The following is a 17,947-nucleotide window of genomic DNA, read 5'->3' on the forward strand; positions in this document are numbered from 1 at the left end:
GGTCTTTTTACTACCTTGTGTTTGTTCCCTCTGAACGTCATCGTGTTGTGTTGGTTCATCTCCTTCATTCCATCAGGGACACTCTGAAGAATGCTATTCCTGGTTTCTGAGGAGTCAGCAACCCCACCTAACTGTCACACTTGAGGAGCAGACTCCTGGTTTAGTCCTTCAAGTCAGTGTGGGTAATATGAGATACCATAATGCTAACTCTGTGGAGCCCACTGAATCTGTCCCCCAGGGTTGACAGGGAGCCACTGATCACAGTCCTGGAGAGAAATGCTGCCAGGGCCCCAGTGACTTCTCCAATTCTAATTCACAGAACAGGAAACCAGTATCCCTGGGGAGGAGAGGGCCCCTGCTCTGTCAGTCACCCAAGGCCAGGGAGTCCACATATCTGATGCTGCACTGGATTCAGACATGAAAAAGAATTTTCAGCATATTAGAGGGCGGACCTCGTCCCAGCTCCCAGTCGTCCAGGACGAGGGCAGGGTGGTGGCGATGGTGGCAGAGCCAGCAGCGGGCTGCAGTGGCGGTGGCCGCAGAAGCCATGGCGCAGTGGAGAAGGAAGTGTTATTTTTGCAGTTTCATTAGGAGGCCCGAGAATTCAGCCGCAGGAACCCAGAGCGTTGGGGGGTGAGGGTGGGGGTGGGGACAGCAACCTGATTAAGATTTGAGAGGCCTTCGTGCAGGGGGTCAGCAGCCAGCCGCCCAGACTTGTATCAGCTTAAAGGCACAGGATGTTGAGGGAGACTGTGAGTCCTCACCCGCAGAGGTGCCCTGCCAGGAGGTCTGTCGGGGCAAGGCCTGTGCAAGGGAGGCAGGTTGGGAGTGCTAACTGGATTTTTTATTTTTATATCAAGACACTGTGTTTAAAATTTTTACAAAGGACAAACTCCATGGGTTTCCGTTAGTGTTTTAAGAACTTTTCTTTAAAAAAAAAAAAGCCAACAACAACAAAAAAACACCGTCTTTTTGAAAGAGAAATGACATACACGAAAGAGACTCTAAAGAAAATGGGGCGAATTTCTGATAGCATTACCCCAAGGGCAGAGGTAGGACCCAGCTTACACCCAGGGCCCCCAATAATGACATGGCCTCCACAAAACCTCGTTCACCAAATCTGGGGTCCCCTGGTCTAGGGAGGCCAATGCTCCTGGGGAACGCAGGTCACCTGTGGTCTCCACAGCCCTCCACAGAGATAGAGGTGGCTGGTGAGTTGTCCCCTATGGCCTTCCAACCCCATCCAGTGACAACCCCTTCCTCCTTCTCCCCCATGGTCTTGCCCGAATCTGTTTCTTTCTTGGGGCTCATGTTTCTCAGTCATTGTGTGAGCAATGGGAGTTCCAAAGCCAGAGAGACCTGGGCCTGGAGCCCTCCCTTCCGGAGCCTCTTTGCACTCATGGGTTGGAGAAGCATTTGTTCCAATTTTTTTTTTTTTAAATCAACAAAAACGAGACCCAGAAAAAAGACCAAGTCTAAGGGAGAAAGAGCTACTCTGCTCTTTAAAGCTCCCAAGTTTGGAGTTGGTGGGTGGTGCAGTTCCAAGAGATGCGGAAGGCGAGCACCAAGGGGTATCCAGCTGGTGCTTCAGGCTCCCTGGGAGTGTCTGTGGTCAGGTCTGGGAGCCGGCTTCAGCTGCTGTTCCATGGGTCCTCAGCTTCCCAAGGACTCATGTGTGTCTCCATTTGAAGGGCTTGTTCAGGTTTACTTCCTTATTTGTGTTGTTGCACATGTGGGTGCATGTCCATATCTGTCTATGTTTGTGCACGTGGGTCTGCTGTTGGGTGTGGGTGCGTGCGTATACATAGATGTCTGCATGTGTCTGTGTGTGTGTGTGTGTGCATGTGTGCATGTGTTTTTGTGGATCTGGGAGGGGTAGAATCAGGATATAGGCTGTGCTCTGGGCTAGAGCTACTATACCCGGGTGGTGGAGTGTGAGTGGGGCAGCCCAGTACTGTTGAACCCTGCGGCAAAGGTGTTATAGGGGTGCAATGTCTGCAGCCCCACCAGGGAGTTGGGGATCATAGTGATGGTGTTGGGGGTCATGAGTGGAATGTCATCAGGGGAGCGCCGCAGGGTCAGTGTGTAGTCAGGCAGCGTGGTGAGGCGCAGGGTGTCATGGGGGGGACCCGCCTCACACTCGTGGTGTGTGGGACCCAGCTGCAGCGCTGCCAGCTCCTCCTCGGGAGCAGCTCCCAGTTCAGGAGCCCCGGCTCCCCTCTGAGGGCTGGGCTGCCGCAGGGGCTCCTGACGTCGCTTGTCCTTCCGATAGTAGAGAGCAGCGAAGGCCAGGACATTAAGGAACAAGAGGGAGGCCCCCACAGCGATGGTGACGCTTAATTCAGTGGAGTAGTCACGCGGGTTCTCCACCAGGAGTGGCCCTGCATCCTGGTCCCCGTTCCAGGACCCCTGGGCATTCTCGTTGCTGTAGGCGGGGGAGATGGCTGGTCGCTTGGTGCTCCAGGTCTTGCCATTGGGCCTGCGGGTGATGTGGGAGCTGTGGGTGGTATCCGGGGGCGGCACTTTGGTGGTTGTGGACGTGTAGTGGAACATGTCGTGCAGGTTGTATAGGTGGGGCACCAAGTGTTTCCAAAAGGCCACCTTAGTGGCCCGGTAATGATCGCGGACCCTTGGCTTCAGCCCGATGTGAAGGTACAGCTGGTCTCGGGGATTGTATTTGGACCAGGCCACTTCCTCAAAGCGGTTGGCCTTGGTGTGAATGAACTTGGTGTCCTGGGGGACCGGCTTGTTGGGATCCCTGAAATACCACATGGAAATCTGGGGTCACCACTCTATGTAATGAGGAAAAGGCCCAGATTCTTCCTTTAACACTCAGCCCTAAACCCCTTCCCCAGTCCAGAATGTTCTATCATTTCCATCTTTTTTGGGGTCCCTCACCCTGTCCATACCCCTCATCTTCCCCAGACCTTGAACTCCTATTGCCCATGGCATCATGGAAACCATCACATCCTCCCCTGCACCCATCCTCTGATATCAAGCTATAGGACGCTTCTTCTCACAAGTTACAGAGCATCCATTCATCTTTTCAGCTGCTCAGTTTTTCCAAGAGCCCTTTAAAGGCTTTCTGAATGTACTTTATTCCCACTTCACCTGGCTTCTTACCATCTAAACTCGAATCCCATAGTTATGCCAGTAATTCTCATTCCTGCTTGATCCTATTGCTGACCAAATTCTGAACCTCCACAAAAATTTTTAAGGGAAGGAAATGGCATGAAAGACTAGATAAGAGGATGTACAGAAAGGGATGAAGGGGTTATCAATCAAGATCTGGTGACTGTTTTAGGAAGGGAGATGATGGAAGAGGTTTAGGTAGAGGAGCAGAGGGGAGGGCACGCTAGGGTCCCAAAGTAGAAGAACCCCCACCTTCTCCTTACCCAGTCTTGGCAAAGTTGGTCCAGTAGGTCATGACAACAGCACTGAGCATGACATCATTCTTGGAGAAGTTGCAGGGGAAGAGGTCAGTGGGGCCTACCATAGGGACACCAAAAACATAGGGTACTTCATCCCCATGAGCTGCGTCTGACCAAGCAGGCTTCATGAGGCTCTGGCAGTGATGGTAGAAGGCGTAGAAGTAGGTAGGCGAGCCATAGCGGGCATGCAGATCAGCCGTCACCACTGAGGGCTCCACCCACTGGTGGTCAGTGAAGAGTGCCACCAACGTCTTACGGCGGGTCTCAGGATTGTCACGGTCTGCCCAGTCTGTGTACATGAACTTGATGGTCTCCCGCAGGGTATCCTTACCCTCAGGATAGCCATACAGATTGTCCACAAAGTTGGAGACTGAATAGTCAAAGTCAGTGCCAGAGACACCATCTTCAGGGTCCACCACCCCTTCCACAAACTTGAGCCCCTCACCCTGGTTGACACCTAGCATGATGTCATAGTTGAGGAACTCGCCCTGTTCCATGAGAATCTCTGGGTCATCAGGAATGACATCACCATCAATCACTGGGCCAAAAGCCACATGGTAGCGGGCTGGCTGGATGTCTTGCTCTACCAGCTCCTTGGCACTCTTTTGGCGAAGACAGTCCACCATGTCAACTGTGTCTAGCACATTACAGCCCACCTTGTCTGCCAGCAGGCTGGTGTACTTCACCGGTTGGTAGTTCACAGCCCAGCTGGACAGAGCAGAACCGCTTTGGATGATGGCCCTCTGGAAAAGCCCTTAGAAAATAGACAGCACCAAGTCAGATCATCGTGACAGATCAAACACCTCTTCATTCCTTTTTTACTGAGGTCGCCCTCTGGGTTGAATGGGCTGTGAAGAAGGAATAACCCTTTTGCTGGAACAATGGGTTAGGACCAGAGGAGGGGTTGTTGGGCTCCTTTCCTGACTGTTCCCCTGCCTGTTTCTTGTCTCCTCATTCTAGGATGGTGGTTGGTAACTTTGGGGTTAAGGAAATGCTAGGAAGAATTAACCCCTTGAGTCCCAGACATCAGTTTCCTTAGGCTCCCTCTCTTTATCTCTCCTTTTCTTCCCCTCTTGCTTCCTGCCCAGCTGGGCCCAGTTCTGTGCCAGCACACCACCAGGGAGCTGGCGCTTCCACCACAAAGGGGTCTTTTTCATGAGGGATGAGAAATGCAGGCAGGAGAGAGTTTCACGTTCTCGGAGTTTGGGGAAGGATTCCTGAGGGCAAAGGCCCTGTGGTCTGAAGGTCTCCAGGGCATGTGCCCTCCCAAACTGTAGTCTCCACAGGGTCTTTCCTTTTCCTGAAGCTACTGATGCCTCAGGTCCAGATTTTCCCCTTGCTAAGAAGGAGCCAGTCCCCCAAACTCAAAATGTAGATGATTCTTCCCCTCTATGGAAAAAAGGTATCATTCTTTCTCTGACCTCAACATTCCCAAGTAAGGGAAACTCTGGCCCACAGGTGCACATTCTATTCCTCAAAGAGAAAGAGTTTATGGGACTTCTCTGGTGCTCCAGTGGTTAAGACTCTGTGCTCCCAATGTAGGGGCCACAGGTTTGAGCCCAGTTCAGGGAACTAATATCCTGTATACCATATGACATAGCCATAAAAAAGAGAGAGAGAAAGAAAGAGAGTTGAAGAGAGTCTGCATGGGTAAAAAAGAGAGGGAGAGAAATATAGATGACTACATAAGAAAGCCTCATTTTTTTAAAGATTATTCTCCATTAATCAATTACAGAAAGACAGAGAGAATAAATCTTTAAAGCAGCCAGGTTGCCAGGGACACAGGCCCACTATGAGACAGAGAATTAGCACCACACCAAGAAAGGCTTTCTCCTCCCAGGGAAATAGTCCCCAATCAGAGGAGGCACTGTTCCTCTTTCCAGACAGAGGCACCTTCACCACTCGTCACTTCACTCTCCTTGATGGAGAAAAGGAATTCCTGTTCCCATACCATCACCTAGGAACACATTTTAAGTTGTCTACTTCCCACCTTAGTCTTCCCTCATGGAGTCTCTGGAGGGACAGAGGCAGAATTTCTAGGTCAGAAAAGGTGATTTTTCTCCCTGAGAGAGACAGGCCTTCTTCAAAGAGAGAATGCAAGTCTTCCTGTGAGAATATCACTAACTCATAAGGTGGATTTCAGTGAAAAACTGTGTTCTCTCTCATGGTTTTCCTTACTTTAGAGAAGGACACTTATTTTGAGAAGCTCATCTTTGCCTCTCAGAGGTAGAAAGGGCTCTTACAGTCCAGGTGGCGCTAGTGGTAAAGAACCCGCCTGCCAATTCAGAAGATGTAAGAGACACATCTGTGGAAAATTCTTCAAGAGATGGGAATAACCAGACCACCTGACCTGCCTCTTGAGAAACCTGCAGGTCAGGAAGCAACAGTTAGAACTGGACATGGAACAACAGACTGGTTCCAAATAGGAAAAGGAGTACGTCAAGGCTGTATATTGTTACCCTGCTTATTTAACTTATATGCAGAGTACATCATGAGAATCGCTGGGCTGGAAGAAGCACAAGCTGGAATCAAGATATCAATAACCTCAGATATGCAGATGACACCACCCTTATGGCAGAAAGTGAAGAGGAACTCAAAAGCCTCTCGATGAAAGTGAAAGAGGAGAGTGAAAAAGTTGGCTTAAAGCTCAACATTTAGAAAACGAAGATCATGGCATCTGGTCACATCACTTCATGGGAAAGAGATGGGGAAACAGTGGAAACAGTGGCAGACTTTATTTTGGGGGGCTCCAAAATCACTGCAGATGGTGACTGCAGCCATGAAATTAAAGGACGCTTACTCCTTGGAAGAAAAGTTATGACCAACCTAGATAGAAAAGCAGAGACATTACTTTGCCAACAAAGGTCCGTCTAGTCAAGGCTATGGTTTTTCCTGTGGTCATATATGGATGTGAGAGTTGGACTGTGAAGAAAGCTGAGCGCTGAAGAATTGATGCTTTTGAACTGTGGTGTTGGAGAAGACTGTTGAGAGTCCCTTGGACTGCAAGGGGATCCAACCAGTCCATTCTGAAGGAGATCAGCCCTGAGATTTCTTTGGAAAGAATGATGCTAAAGCTGAAACTCCAGTACTTTGGCCACCTCATGCGAAGAGCTGACTCATTGGAAAAGACTGTGATGCTGGGAGGGATTGGGGGCAGGAGGAGAAGGGGATGACAGAGGATGAGATGGCTGGATGGCATCACTGACTCTATGGATGCGAGTCTGGGTGAACTCCGGGAGATGGTGATGGACAGGGAGGTCTGGCGTGCTGCGATTCATGGGGTCGCAAAGAGTCGGACACGACTGAGCGACTGAACTGAACTGAACTGAAGAGACACAGGTTCTATCCCCGAGTCGGGAAGATCCCCTGGAAAAGGGCATGGCAACTCACTCTAATATTCTTGCATGGAGAATCCCATGGACAGAGGAGCCTGGTGGGCTACAGTCCATAGGTTCGCAAAGAGTTGGACATGACTGAAGCAACTTAGCATGTACTCATAGTCCACAGATGAAGAGAACATTTCCTGCTGAACACAAAAAAGGGTCTATTTGGCCCCCTTGGAAGCGTCACTGCAGAGGCTTCCCATCAGGCTAAAACTTAAAGTCTCCCTTAGCTGGGGTCATACAGCTTGGGGGTGGGAGAGGCTTGGTCTGGAGTGTGATAAGAACTTGCCATCCCTCAGACAAAGCTCATCCACAGGTTTTTAATGTTGGCTTTGGTCCCGTCTCCCCTGTCAAGGGCAGTTCCTGTCTTACACAGACTTGCTCTTCAGAGATGAAGGCCGAGAATGAGTGTTTCTTACACCTAAAAACTAATTTCCACTCTAGAGCTCTACCCGACGTCACGTGTCCTTCCCACACAGAAAGATTTCCCCTGCCCAAAAAGAGCCAGTGTCCCTTCAGAGAGAGAGAGAGAGAGACATCCTACTCCCACACTCCTCAATAAGACTCCCACATCACAAGGAGAACCTTCCTTTCTCAAGATATAAATAGGATTCTCTCCTTTCCTCTTTCACACTGGGAGATATACATCTTCCCCTAGAGAAACATTTCCTTTCCACTTCTCCCCAAAGAAGGCTTCCCTGGTAGCTCAGCTGGTAGAGAATCTGCCTGCATTGTGGGAGATCTGAGTTTGATCCCTTGGTTGGGAAGATCCCCTGGAGAAGGGAACGGCTACCCACTCCAATGTTCTGGCCTGGAGAATTCCATGGACTATACAGTCCATGGGGTCGCAAAGAATCAGACATGACTTTCACTTTCACTTTCTCCCCAAAGGGACACTGAGCTGGTAGGTGAGGGTTGCTGATTCCCCTGGGTGCTCTTGGGACATGAAGCTGGGCACCCTGGAGCCTGGAGGGCCTGGGGTCAGGGTCAGCAGCCAGCACTTGGCTAGTTCTTGTGCTGTTCCAAGAGCTACTCACCCTCAGAATGATGCGACAGTGTGAGGAGGCTGACACAGGATGCGCCAATGCCTGAGCCAAAGACGGTGATACGGCGGGGATCACCACCGAAGAAGGCGATATTCTCGCTCACCCAGCGGAGGGCCTGGATTTGGTCAAGGAGCCCATAGTTGCCCTTGGCAGCCTGATCTCCAGTGCTCAGGAAACCTGAATTCAATAAAGGGCACAAGGACAGTGAAGGTGGAGGGATGGAGCATTTGGATGACGATGACTGTCAGGGGCATAAGGATGGAGGATGAGCATGCAGTGTAGCTCTTTTCACCCAGTTAGCATTAACCATTGCTCTTTTCTGCAAGGTCCAGCACCATCACTCTGGGAAATATCAGTTCCCTACTTCCTACTCATTCCCCAGTTTGAAAGGCAGGATCTCCAGACTGTCTGAAAGGGATGCCTCCAGTTGGGAGACTTAAACTGCAGGAACTGTAAATGGCCAGTATCCAGCATCCTCTGCCTTGATGTGCTAACTGATACACTACTCTAGCACCTGTCAAGATAGAGTAGAAAGAGCAGGGACCTTGGCTCTACCATTTACTGGCCATGTAGTTTTAGGCAACTTATTGAAAATCCCTGGGCTCTAGTTTCCTCTCCTGTAAAATGGGGACAAAATACTTCAAAGGGTTGTATCAAGGATAAAATGAGCATAGGCATATCAGACGTGCTCAGCACACTATACATCTATAGCTACTTCTCTTTTCCCTTTATTCTGTCTCTGGAGGAAGTTAAGATTCGAAGAGACTATAATCCCTAAGCCCTCCTGGCACCCCCTGTCCAAGCTTGTCCATTTCCACTTCCTCCAGGGCCTCAGATGCCCCCTTCTCCTCATTCTCAGGGCAGGTCCTCATTTTCCCATCCTCCAAGACCTAATGAATCAGAAACTCTGGGGGTGGGGCCCAGCAATCTCTATGTTTAACAAGCTCTCCAGGTAATTCTGATGCCTGCTAAAGTTGGAAAACCACTGGGTTAGACCATCTTTTTCGTCTGGTGGAAAAATGGGGAAGTCAGTGCAGCTCATTACCACAGAAAGAGGTCTTCCCGCCCACCCACTGGGATTTGCTGCTGAGGAGACATGTCACCATGGAGACTACCTTCCCACCCACCTGCTGGGATTTGCTGCTATGGAGACTTGTTGCCATGGCGACTACCTTCCCACCCACCTGCTGGCTATCCCACAGAGATGTCCTATATTCCCCCCACCCCACCCTGCTTCCATTTTAGTCTGATCTTGCTGCTTCATTTCATCCTTTTCCCTGATATTTAGGTTCCTTGGAAGGCTATCATCTCCTGCCCTAGGCTTTTGGAAAGGTTCTTTCCAGGTGGATAGCTGTGGTGCTCTTACACACTGAAAACCTATACCTGGGTCAGTATTTTTTAACTCCACAGTTAAAAGCTCATCCACAGCCCCTGGGATCAACTTTGTGGGAGGCCATGTTTGAGGAGGGTCCATCAGTTCACAGAGAGTTCTCCAATGGGCCTGGTAGACCATGGGCAGAAGCTGAATTCAAACAGACTCAAGCAGGCACAAGACCTCATCACTGTCTTTCTTGAGCCCTTCTGAATCTAGCTACTGTGAAAGAGCTCATTTTACCCTCTTCAAGTATGTTATTAATTTACCTTTGGTGCAATTAAGTATGTAAAGTACTTAGTTATTCCTCTCAGGATCTAGTCACAAGACCTCTTTAGCCCCAGGTTCCCAATGAGGAAATGAGAAGGAATTAGAGAAAGCCTGAATGAGGATGAATGGAGGAGCTCTTGTGCCTCTAGACAAGGGAACCAACTTCTTGTCTGGCCCATTCACAAGCTGAAGTTGTTCCTGCAAGTCTTGAAAAGTATGCTGACCAAGATCCAACCTGGCTGTCCAAGCCTTGAGACCCTCCGGCCAAAATCATTGTGTTTGTCTTAGCCTGCCTGTCCTCCCTCCCTCCTCTCTCCTTCCCCCATTTTCTTTCTACCTTGTCTCTTATTTAGGCAATAGTAGACTTGGCTTTGGTCTTTGCCAAGGTATCATTCAGTGAAATGTGTCAAATACACCTGTCCTAATCAGCAGGGAGAGCCTGCATTTGGATGTAGTAAAGTAGATTTCTCCAAAATGAACCAATTTCCTGGGTTGGGAACAAAGGCCTGAAAGGGCTGAGTGGAGGATTTGAGCATCACTCTCTTCTCCCTCAGGTCCCATGAACCTCAGGATAAGAGGCACTGAAGCTTGTGGATGACGTCATGTCAACCATCCTACTGCAAGCATCCCGCTTGAAGTGCTCTATCCAACAGGCTCAGGCAGATGATACAGTAAATGTCACTGACCACAAACACACACAAAACCTGGCAGTTTGGAAGAGCAGTCATTTGCTGCTGGTTCCCCAGTAACTCAGTCATCCAGTGAAAAACCATGTGAGAATGAGGGCTGAGACACCAAACTCCATAAACTGCTAGAGCAAATCTGAGCCAGTCTCCCTGGGCCCGAGTTTATACTGCAGTACATGGTAAGCTGCTTGGCAACAGAAGACAGGGGAAGCTGGTATACTGTATCAAAAACACATAGTATGTCACCCAAGGCTTGACATTTACCAGGTTTTCAGTTTGCCTGAAGGCACCTGAGCAAGGATGTAGGATTCAGTTCTGAAACCTGAAAGAAAACTCAGCAAGCCCCCACTTCTTCTGCCCCAGGGATATCCACATCCTATATCCTGCTGAGGTCCCTTTCTTTTGTTGGTCTCAAGCCCAGTGGGGGCTTTTCAAATTATAAATACCGCTCTGCCTTGGATGGGATCCATGGACTCGCCTGTGACATCATCTAATAAAATATGTGCATCACCTAAGATGTCTAAAGAAGCACCTTGGAGGGAACCGTCTGTTTGGGCTCAGCGCTCAGAGAAGCTGATGGGAAGGAGAGTGAATGAATGCATATAAATGAGGTCCAAAACTGGTCACATGTTTTGGGAAACAAAACAACAAAGCCTCAGCTATACAGCAAAATCCCCAAGAAACAGGGACAAACCCATGTTCTATATCTGGCGCCAAGAGACAAAAACATCTTGTATGTATCCAGAGTCCGATCAGTGGCCTATTGATTACATTTGTGTTCCAGAGCAGACACTGAAGGGCACACAGGAGGTGGTGGGAAACTTCTGGCCAAATCTTACTTAATGGCTCCTTCTGAGGTTTGGGTAGTATTATTTTGATCATTAACTATTTAAGTCCAAAGAATACAAATGTTTATTCTTTAAAAATAAACATTTAAAAAATGCGTTGTTTTTTTTAACCCCAAGATGTGCTGTTCTGGTTATGCCAATGAGAGGAGGTTGTAAGGTGGTGGTCGGGGTCTTAACCTGAATTTCGTGGATGAGTTTCAGTAGTATCCATGAAATAATTTCTATAAGTTTGTGTGTGTGTGTGTGTGTGTGTGTGTGTGTATGCACACAAGCATTTTCTGGGATAAGATAAGAGGCCATCATTTCTATCACAATTTCAAAGGGGTCCAAGACTCCCCAAAAGGTTAAAAACTTCTGATACACAAGCTTAAGGGTTAGAGCAACTGAAGGGTTGTTAAGTAATCATCAAACCAGGATATCACAGGGAGCTTGCAGCCCACAGCTCCCAAGTGACACTTCAAATTCTGAGTCTCTCCTCTGCCTCCTTTCTCTGTGTCACTCTCATCCTTTTTTCTCTTTACCATCCTTTCCTTCCCTTTCTTACTTTTCTACCCTCATTTCCCCAATTCTCCACTCTTTCTTTGCCTTCATTCCAGCTGGTCAGATAATTCGGAACTGAAGCATATTCTTAGTATTCTCTGTGTTTTCCATTGGTCCTTAGAGAATGGCGCTTTGTGTTGATCATTTTTAAAAGCAGCTGAGTTGAACATTTTCTATCACTCTCATTTAGAAAATAAAGTAACAGAATTACTTCTGGCCTTCAACAACCATGCATGTGTGCCTGCATATCTGTGTGTGATTACGTTTGTATATTCATTACTTTTCAGGCACTGGGCAGCCCAAGTGTGTGGGTTTACAGCCACCTGCATGGTACCATTTTTACTGTCAGAGACTCCAAACCTCTTTCTCAATGGGACAGAACAGCTTACGAGAGCCTTGCCATGATGTCTGGGGCAACTCCGAGAGCCACAGGAGCAGTGGCAGAACTATGAAACCCGAAGCCCACTAGACTGTGGAGAGACCAGGGAGATGCCCCACATACGTCACATCTAGTATCTGGATCTGCGGAATGGGACGCAGGCTCCACTTTTTTCAGGGAATATCATTTCTCCAGCCTGAACCCCCAAAAGATGTCTTGCTATCCCATACAGTATTAAGGGAAAGTCAACAGGAGGTGGCCTTTCTGTGTATGGAACTGCACCCACAAGTGAAATGCAGCTCTGGGGCCTCTGAGGTTCGGACAGGCAAAGCCACATATTCACAAGTATATGAAAATAAGGTCCCATCAGCCAACCAGCCCTGAAGAAGCCAGGCCTACTTGTTGGTTCAGCACCCAGGCCTGCAGACCTGACAAAGAGCCCTGACCCCCACTGGGACTCTGAGGACACCAGCCCTCTAGGCAGGAAGTTGGCTTCTTTGTGCCACTCCAAGGGTATGGGGCTGCATGCGTCCTCAGAGGCCTGTGTGCTTGGTTGCCCTCTCTGAGGCACTTGTTTACCTCAAGACTTTGGCCACAGTTAGGCATTAACAGTTATCAAGGAAGGCACAGGGCAGAGGGGCAGCCTAAATCTCCAAAATAAGCATGTGGGCGACAAAGTATGTGGGGGAAGGGGATAAGGGTGTATATGAGGAGGTATTTGAGAACTAAGTGTGTATGTGTGGGAGCACAGTGGTGTAAGGGATAGGAGTATATGGAGATATATGTGTAGAGAGAGTAGAAGAAATGTGTAGTGTATGTATGTGGGGTATGTAAGTGTGGGGTGTGCATGAGTGTGTATGCATGTATGGATATGGATGACCAGGTGTGGGTATATGGATGCATGTATATTTGTGGGGTAGGAATATGTATACATGTATGTATTGGACATATATATGCTAGATGTGTATAGGAAGAATATACGTGCTTATGTACGTGTGTATGTGTGGGTATGTGCATGGGGGTCTGTGGGTTTGTGTATAAGGGGGGACGTATAAGAGGGAACATATATTACATATAGAGCATGGAATGTGTATGTACACGTGGAAGCAGGGATATGAGGGATATATGTAGTATTTGTGTACTTTGGGGTGGGGAGGTGTGGACTTGCATGTATGGCTCCTATATGTGTAGGGAGGGGAACATTGGTTCATGCTTATGTAGGGAAGCTGAGGGATACACGCATGTGTGTGGATGTTAGAGGAGAGTGGATACAGAAGTGGGCTATGTAGGGGGACATAGATCTGTGTATGTGTAGAAGATTCCCCCACCACTCCATACACACTCCACACATATAGTCTCCCCAACACACGTATCTAGATATCCCACACCTTTCTATACTCCTTACTCATACCCCACATCTACAAAGATTTCTCTCACCTCCCATGTGTACACACACACAAACACACACACACACACAGAGGTTCCCTCCACATCCCTGTATCTACATCTGTGCCCATATACATATGTGCAGTGTTTGGGTGTGGGTATGGACCCAGGGTGTGGGTCTTTGTGTAGAGTGCATTATGGGGGTAGAGGGAAGCATGAGGTGGGCATGTGTGGTGTATATGGGCATAGATGTAGATACAGTGATGTGGAGGGAAAACCTGTGTGTGTACGTACGCATGGAAGGTGAGAAAAATCTGTGTAGATGTGGGGTATGGATATGGAGTATAGAGAGGTATGCAGGTATCTGGATATGTGCGCTGGGGAAAATATATGTGTGGAGTGTGTATGGGGTGGTGGGAGAATGTGCATATATGTGAGGGGGTCTGTAGATGTAGGGATGTGTGTGTGTATGTTTGTGGAGGTGAGAAATAGCTGGACACATGCGGATGGATGCGGGCCATGTGGACATGTGGACATGTGAGGGTGTATGGGTGTGCAGATGTGTGACTGACTAAAAGGAATATCTGTGTATGTGTAGGGTGTTTAGGGATGCGAGGGTGGGAGAGTCGGGATAAGGACAGGACACCAGAAAATAAATTGATTTTACAAAACTCAGCCATGCAAAAATCTGGAAGCAGAGACCTAGCTTGAGGCCTAAGAAAAGGTGTGAAGTTTGAACTGAATTTTGAATGGCATCTCAACATTCCAGGAAAGGACCTAGGGATGTGCGTAAGCTCTGAGCAGTTGGGTAAAACCATGGGATAACAACCTTGTGATCACCATCATTAGCACCAGCTAGAGAACCCAGGGGCTTGTTCTCAACTCCTCAGCCTTCTATCCTTCCTTTGAGAGCTCAGGCTTCCTTCTAGGCATCCAACAGGGAACCATACCTAGCACTCCAACCCGATAGTTGAGGGTGATGACGATGACGTTGCCATAACTGGCCAGGACACTGCCGTCAATCATGTTGCCTGTCCCTTCCATGTAAGAGCCTCCATGGATGTAGACCATGACAGGCTTAGCGCCACTGTCCCGGATGTCTGCAAGGAGAAGGGTTGAGACACAGGCTGGGTAGGCTGCCCTTCCTCCCCCACCCCCGCCAGCCCTGGGGTGGGGTGCGGGCAGCAAAGCTATCCCAGGTTCCAGGACACCACTGCCATTTCTGAGGGCAGGACTCAGGGGGCTGTTCAGCCCAGAGCTTGGGCCATCGGCCAGAGAAAGTCAGATTCTGGTGATGTTTTTAAAGACTGGTTTCAAGTGCCTCCCAGCTGAAGGCAGCCAGGCGTGCCTGATACAGTGAGTTCTACAGAGGCGGTGGCTGAGCCCTGGGGGACAGAGGGCAGGAGGAAGAGAAAGGGCTGGTCCCTTAGCTGGATCAGTGAGTTCCTGCCCTGGGCACCCAGGAGTCCTGGGACCTGACATGGCTTTAGAGAGCAGGGGCTGGGGAGCCCTGAAACCCCCAAGGCTAGACCAGTTACATGGAAATACGGCCATTGGCAGCAGCTGGCCCCCCAGTGCAGACAGAGACAAGAGGTGTGGGGATAAGGGGCAGCACAGGAAGAGAACAAGGGAAAATGTGGGGACAGGGGAGAGAATGGCAGAGATGGGGTTAGGGGGACCTTACTGACATGGTTTCTCAACCATGTGCTCATTTACCCCATTCTCCCTGGACATCAGGCAGACTTAGCTGCAAACACTGGGGATGGGGAAGAGGTGGGGCAGAACTAAGAATGAGAGAGCGCACCCCGAGTCAGCTCTGAGGTGAAGATGGAGCCTCCACAGAGGCCACTCAGCAAGGGATTTTTAAGCGGTTGCTCCCAAGCCGTGACTGTCCCACTGGGGACAGGGCTGATCGCCTAGACCTGCAGCACACCTCCCACCCCCGGCCTGGGAGCTGGGCTGCACCCCACTGCCCCAGAACACCCTACCAGCCACCAGTGGGCCCCCTTGAGCTGTGTGGCCCCCAGGGGTGGGGGCCAGGGCATGGAGGTAGAAGGGAATGCTCTCTGCTGCCGCAAACACAACCTGTTTTCCTGAGGAGGAAGGAAGACTGGTTCAACCGTCACCCAAGGATCTTATGCCATCCACTGCCTGGTCTGTGGCGTATTGGCCTCAGCCTGGTGTTTCAGCCTGGTTCTTGTGGCCATCCTGAACCTAATACAGCCCCTGACCCCAGGCCATTTTTTTCTTTTTGGGCGAAGGCCAAGGAGGTCCTAGGTGGCGCTGTTCCCCAGCCCCTGCGGTCATCACTGCCTCACTCCTCACTTCCCCCTCCCAGGAGCCAACCTCCCCGCAAAAACACAGGGGCTCCTGCCATTCAAGTTCCTCTGCGCCTCTCCTCACCTCCCCACCCCGCCCCCGCCCTCCTCAGTCCTGCTTTCTCTCCACTCTCCCTGCTGCTCAGTCGGGGCAGGTGCCCAGGAACCACAGAAGATGGGGAAGGAATCTGTCTCCGGGCAGTGGGGGACCCCGTGGCTCTGCTCGTGGTCCCCTGCTCCCGCCAGCCGTGTCCATCACCCTGGAACTCCCAGTGGCTGACCAGGCCAAAGATGGATGAACAGCCCAACGGCCTCGTACAGGAACAGAAACACACCAACGGACAGACAGACAGACAGACGGGGCTTCTCCCCATTGAGAGGGGGAGGGGCTCTGTGCCATGCACCAGCCGCCACGCCCTGCAGCCCCCAAATACCTTCATCTTCATCCCCGTCATTATCCGCTAAGTCCTCGCCCTGTTTCTTAGCGCCGGATCCTGGGGACCAGACACGGGGAGACACAACAGCACAGAACAGAGAACAAAACAGAGAGAGAATTCAAAAACAGCATGACTGCAGCGTGGCCCAGCAAGCCAGCTCTGGGCCTGGGCCCAGGACAGGCAGGAGGGATGGCAAGAACTGAGGGAATGGGTGGGCTGAGGCCCAGACCTTCATCAGGATGATGGTGTTGCAGGCCCCTGCTGTGCTGGCCTCACTGCACCTCCCTACCTGCCTCTCTGTCCCCAACAGCCTGTCTCAGCCAACCACCTTCCCAGTTAGGAAGGAGGCAGCAGGAGGTGGGCCAGGGCATGGAGCTGGAGACCATCTCAGGGGAAGGCCTTCTCCCAGGTGGAAGGGGCTGCACATGCGTACACAGGCCAGCTGAGCTGGAGTGTGGGGGCAGGCACCAAGGGCGAGAGGCGGCATCACCACCATGTGGCTACAGGTGTGAGCTGTCAGGGCAGAGCCAGGGACCCTAGCCCTAAGCTATTTGGGCCCAGTGGGCAGGCTCAAGCTGGGTCTCAACTGATCCTGATTCCCACAGGAGAAAATGGGAGATGAAGCTTTCCCTCTGCTTTTCCTCGCTGGGACCTGCTCTGAGTAATGGCAAATGGGGTTCCTGCCCACAGGAACCAGGCCTGAGAGCAGCAAGCATTGCTCGGAGATCAAAAGAGAGCCAGAGAGGGAGGGAAGAGAAGGAAGGGGAAAAGGAGAAAAGGACATGAGAGAGAGAGAGGAAGAGAGAGAGAGAAACAGAGATAGGAATGATGGTAGCAGCTCCTACCATGTCCCGAATGGTTACCATGTGCCAGACACTCTACTTCTGCCATATTGTTTGAGCCTTACACCCCAGTGAGGGAGGGACTATCTTTATTCCTGTTTCACTGATGGGGAAGCTGAGAATCAGAGAAGCAAAGTGACTTGCTTAAGATCACACAGCTAGGAAGTGCTAGAGGTGAGATCCAAACCCAGGTCTGCTTGATTCCAAAGCCAATGGTCTTTCCACGGCACCATGCCACCTTTCTGGGATGGGGAAAGGGAAGGGAAAAAATAAGTCAGGAAAAGAGGTGGAGCATGGGGAAGGGGGAAGGGAGGGAATAAGAGAAAAGAAGAAACTAGAGGAGAGAAGTTTAGGACCTGGCTGAGCTGGCACCAACTCTCCTTCCCATTCTAAGGAGACAAGAAGTCCATCTTGAAAATGGCTTTGAGAAAGAAGACCCACCGCCCGGGTGCTGATCAGTGTGTGGAAACAGAGGTCATTCAATGGTACCCCCGGGCTTATCCTCTTGTCTAAGACATCAGATACTCTTGGCCCGGAGGCAGCAAATAGCTTTCTTTCTCAGCTGGTCTGGGTTTCCTTACAGCTATTAATCAAAACAGGAGCCGCCCTCAAATTATAAAATAACTTTACAACTAGGGCAAGAGCCCAGCCTGAGGGGCAGAAACTGCCTCTGGCTTTCTGAACCTCCCGTGGTGCCTATCGTCTTAACACCTGACGACAGCACTGCCCTCAGAAACCCTGTGGGGCCTGGGGCATCATCACCCACGCAGCAGAAACCCCCACCCGTCCTCAAACAGCAAGGAATCACTCATCCTTAAACACGAATTCCCTCCAATTTGATGGAGGTGGAGGTGGGGGGGACAGGGCACACCTTCCCCAGGAATTTCTCCACTTACTCTGGACCCTGACTTAAAAGATGCATCCCTTTTGTCCCCTTGTGGGGATGTCCCTGCCTTGCTGCACTGTCCCAGCCTCCTTTGCAGATGCTTTGCTCCCTCTGCATAGTACT

General features: G+C 50.3%; 1 protein-coding gene across 1 annotated transcript; it reads right to left on the reverse strand.

Annotated features, from left to right (window-relative positions):
- Positions 1 to 822: 822 nt before the first annotated feature.
- NLGN3 (neuroligin 3) lies at positions 823 to 16,867 on the reverse strand. The gene is made up of 5 exons (XM_018043873.1): positions 16,094 to 16,867; positions 14,292 to 14,441; positions 7,852 to 8,037; positions 3,396 to 4,185; positions 823 to 2,758 (listed from the first exon to the last, which is right to left on the reverse strand). Exons 2-5 carry the CDS (start codon positions 14,410 to 14,412, stop codon positions 1,915 to 1,917), a joined length of 1,941 nt encoding a protein of 646 aa, XP_017899362.1. The 5' UTR covers positions 14,413 to 14,441; positions 16,094 to 16,867; the 3' UTR covers positions 823 to 1,914.
- Between the last annotated feature and the right edge of the window lie 1,080 nt (positions 16,868 to 17,947).

The sequence above is a fragment of the Capra hircus genome (genome assembly GCF_001704415.2).
Source record: "Capra hircus breed San Clemente chromosome X unlocalized genomic scaffold, ASM170441v1, whole genome shotgun sequence".
Lineage (NCBI taxonomy): Eukaryota > Metazoa > Chordata > Mammalia > Artiodactyla > Bovidae > Capra > Capra hircus.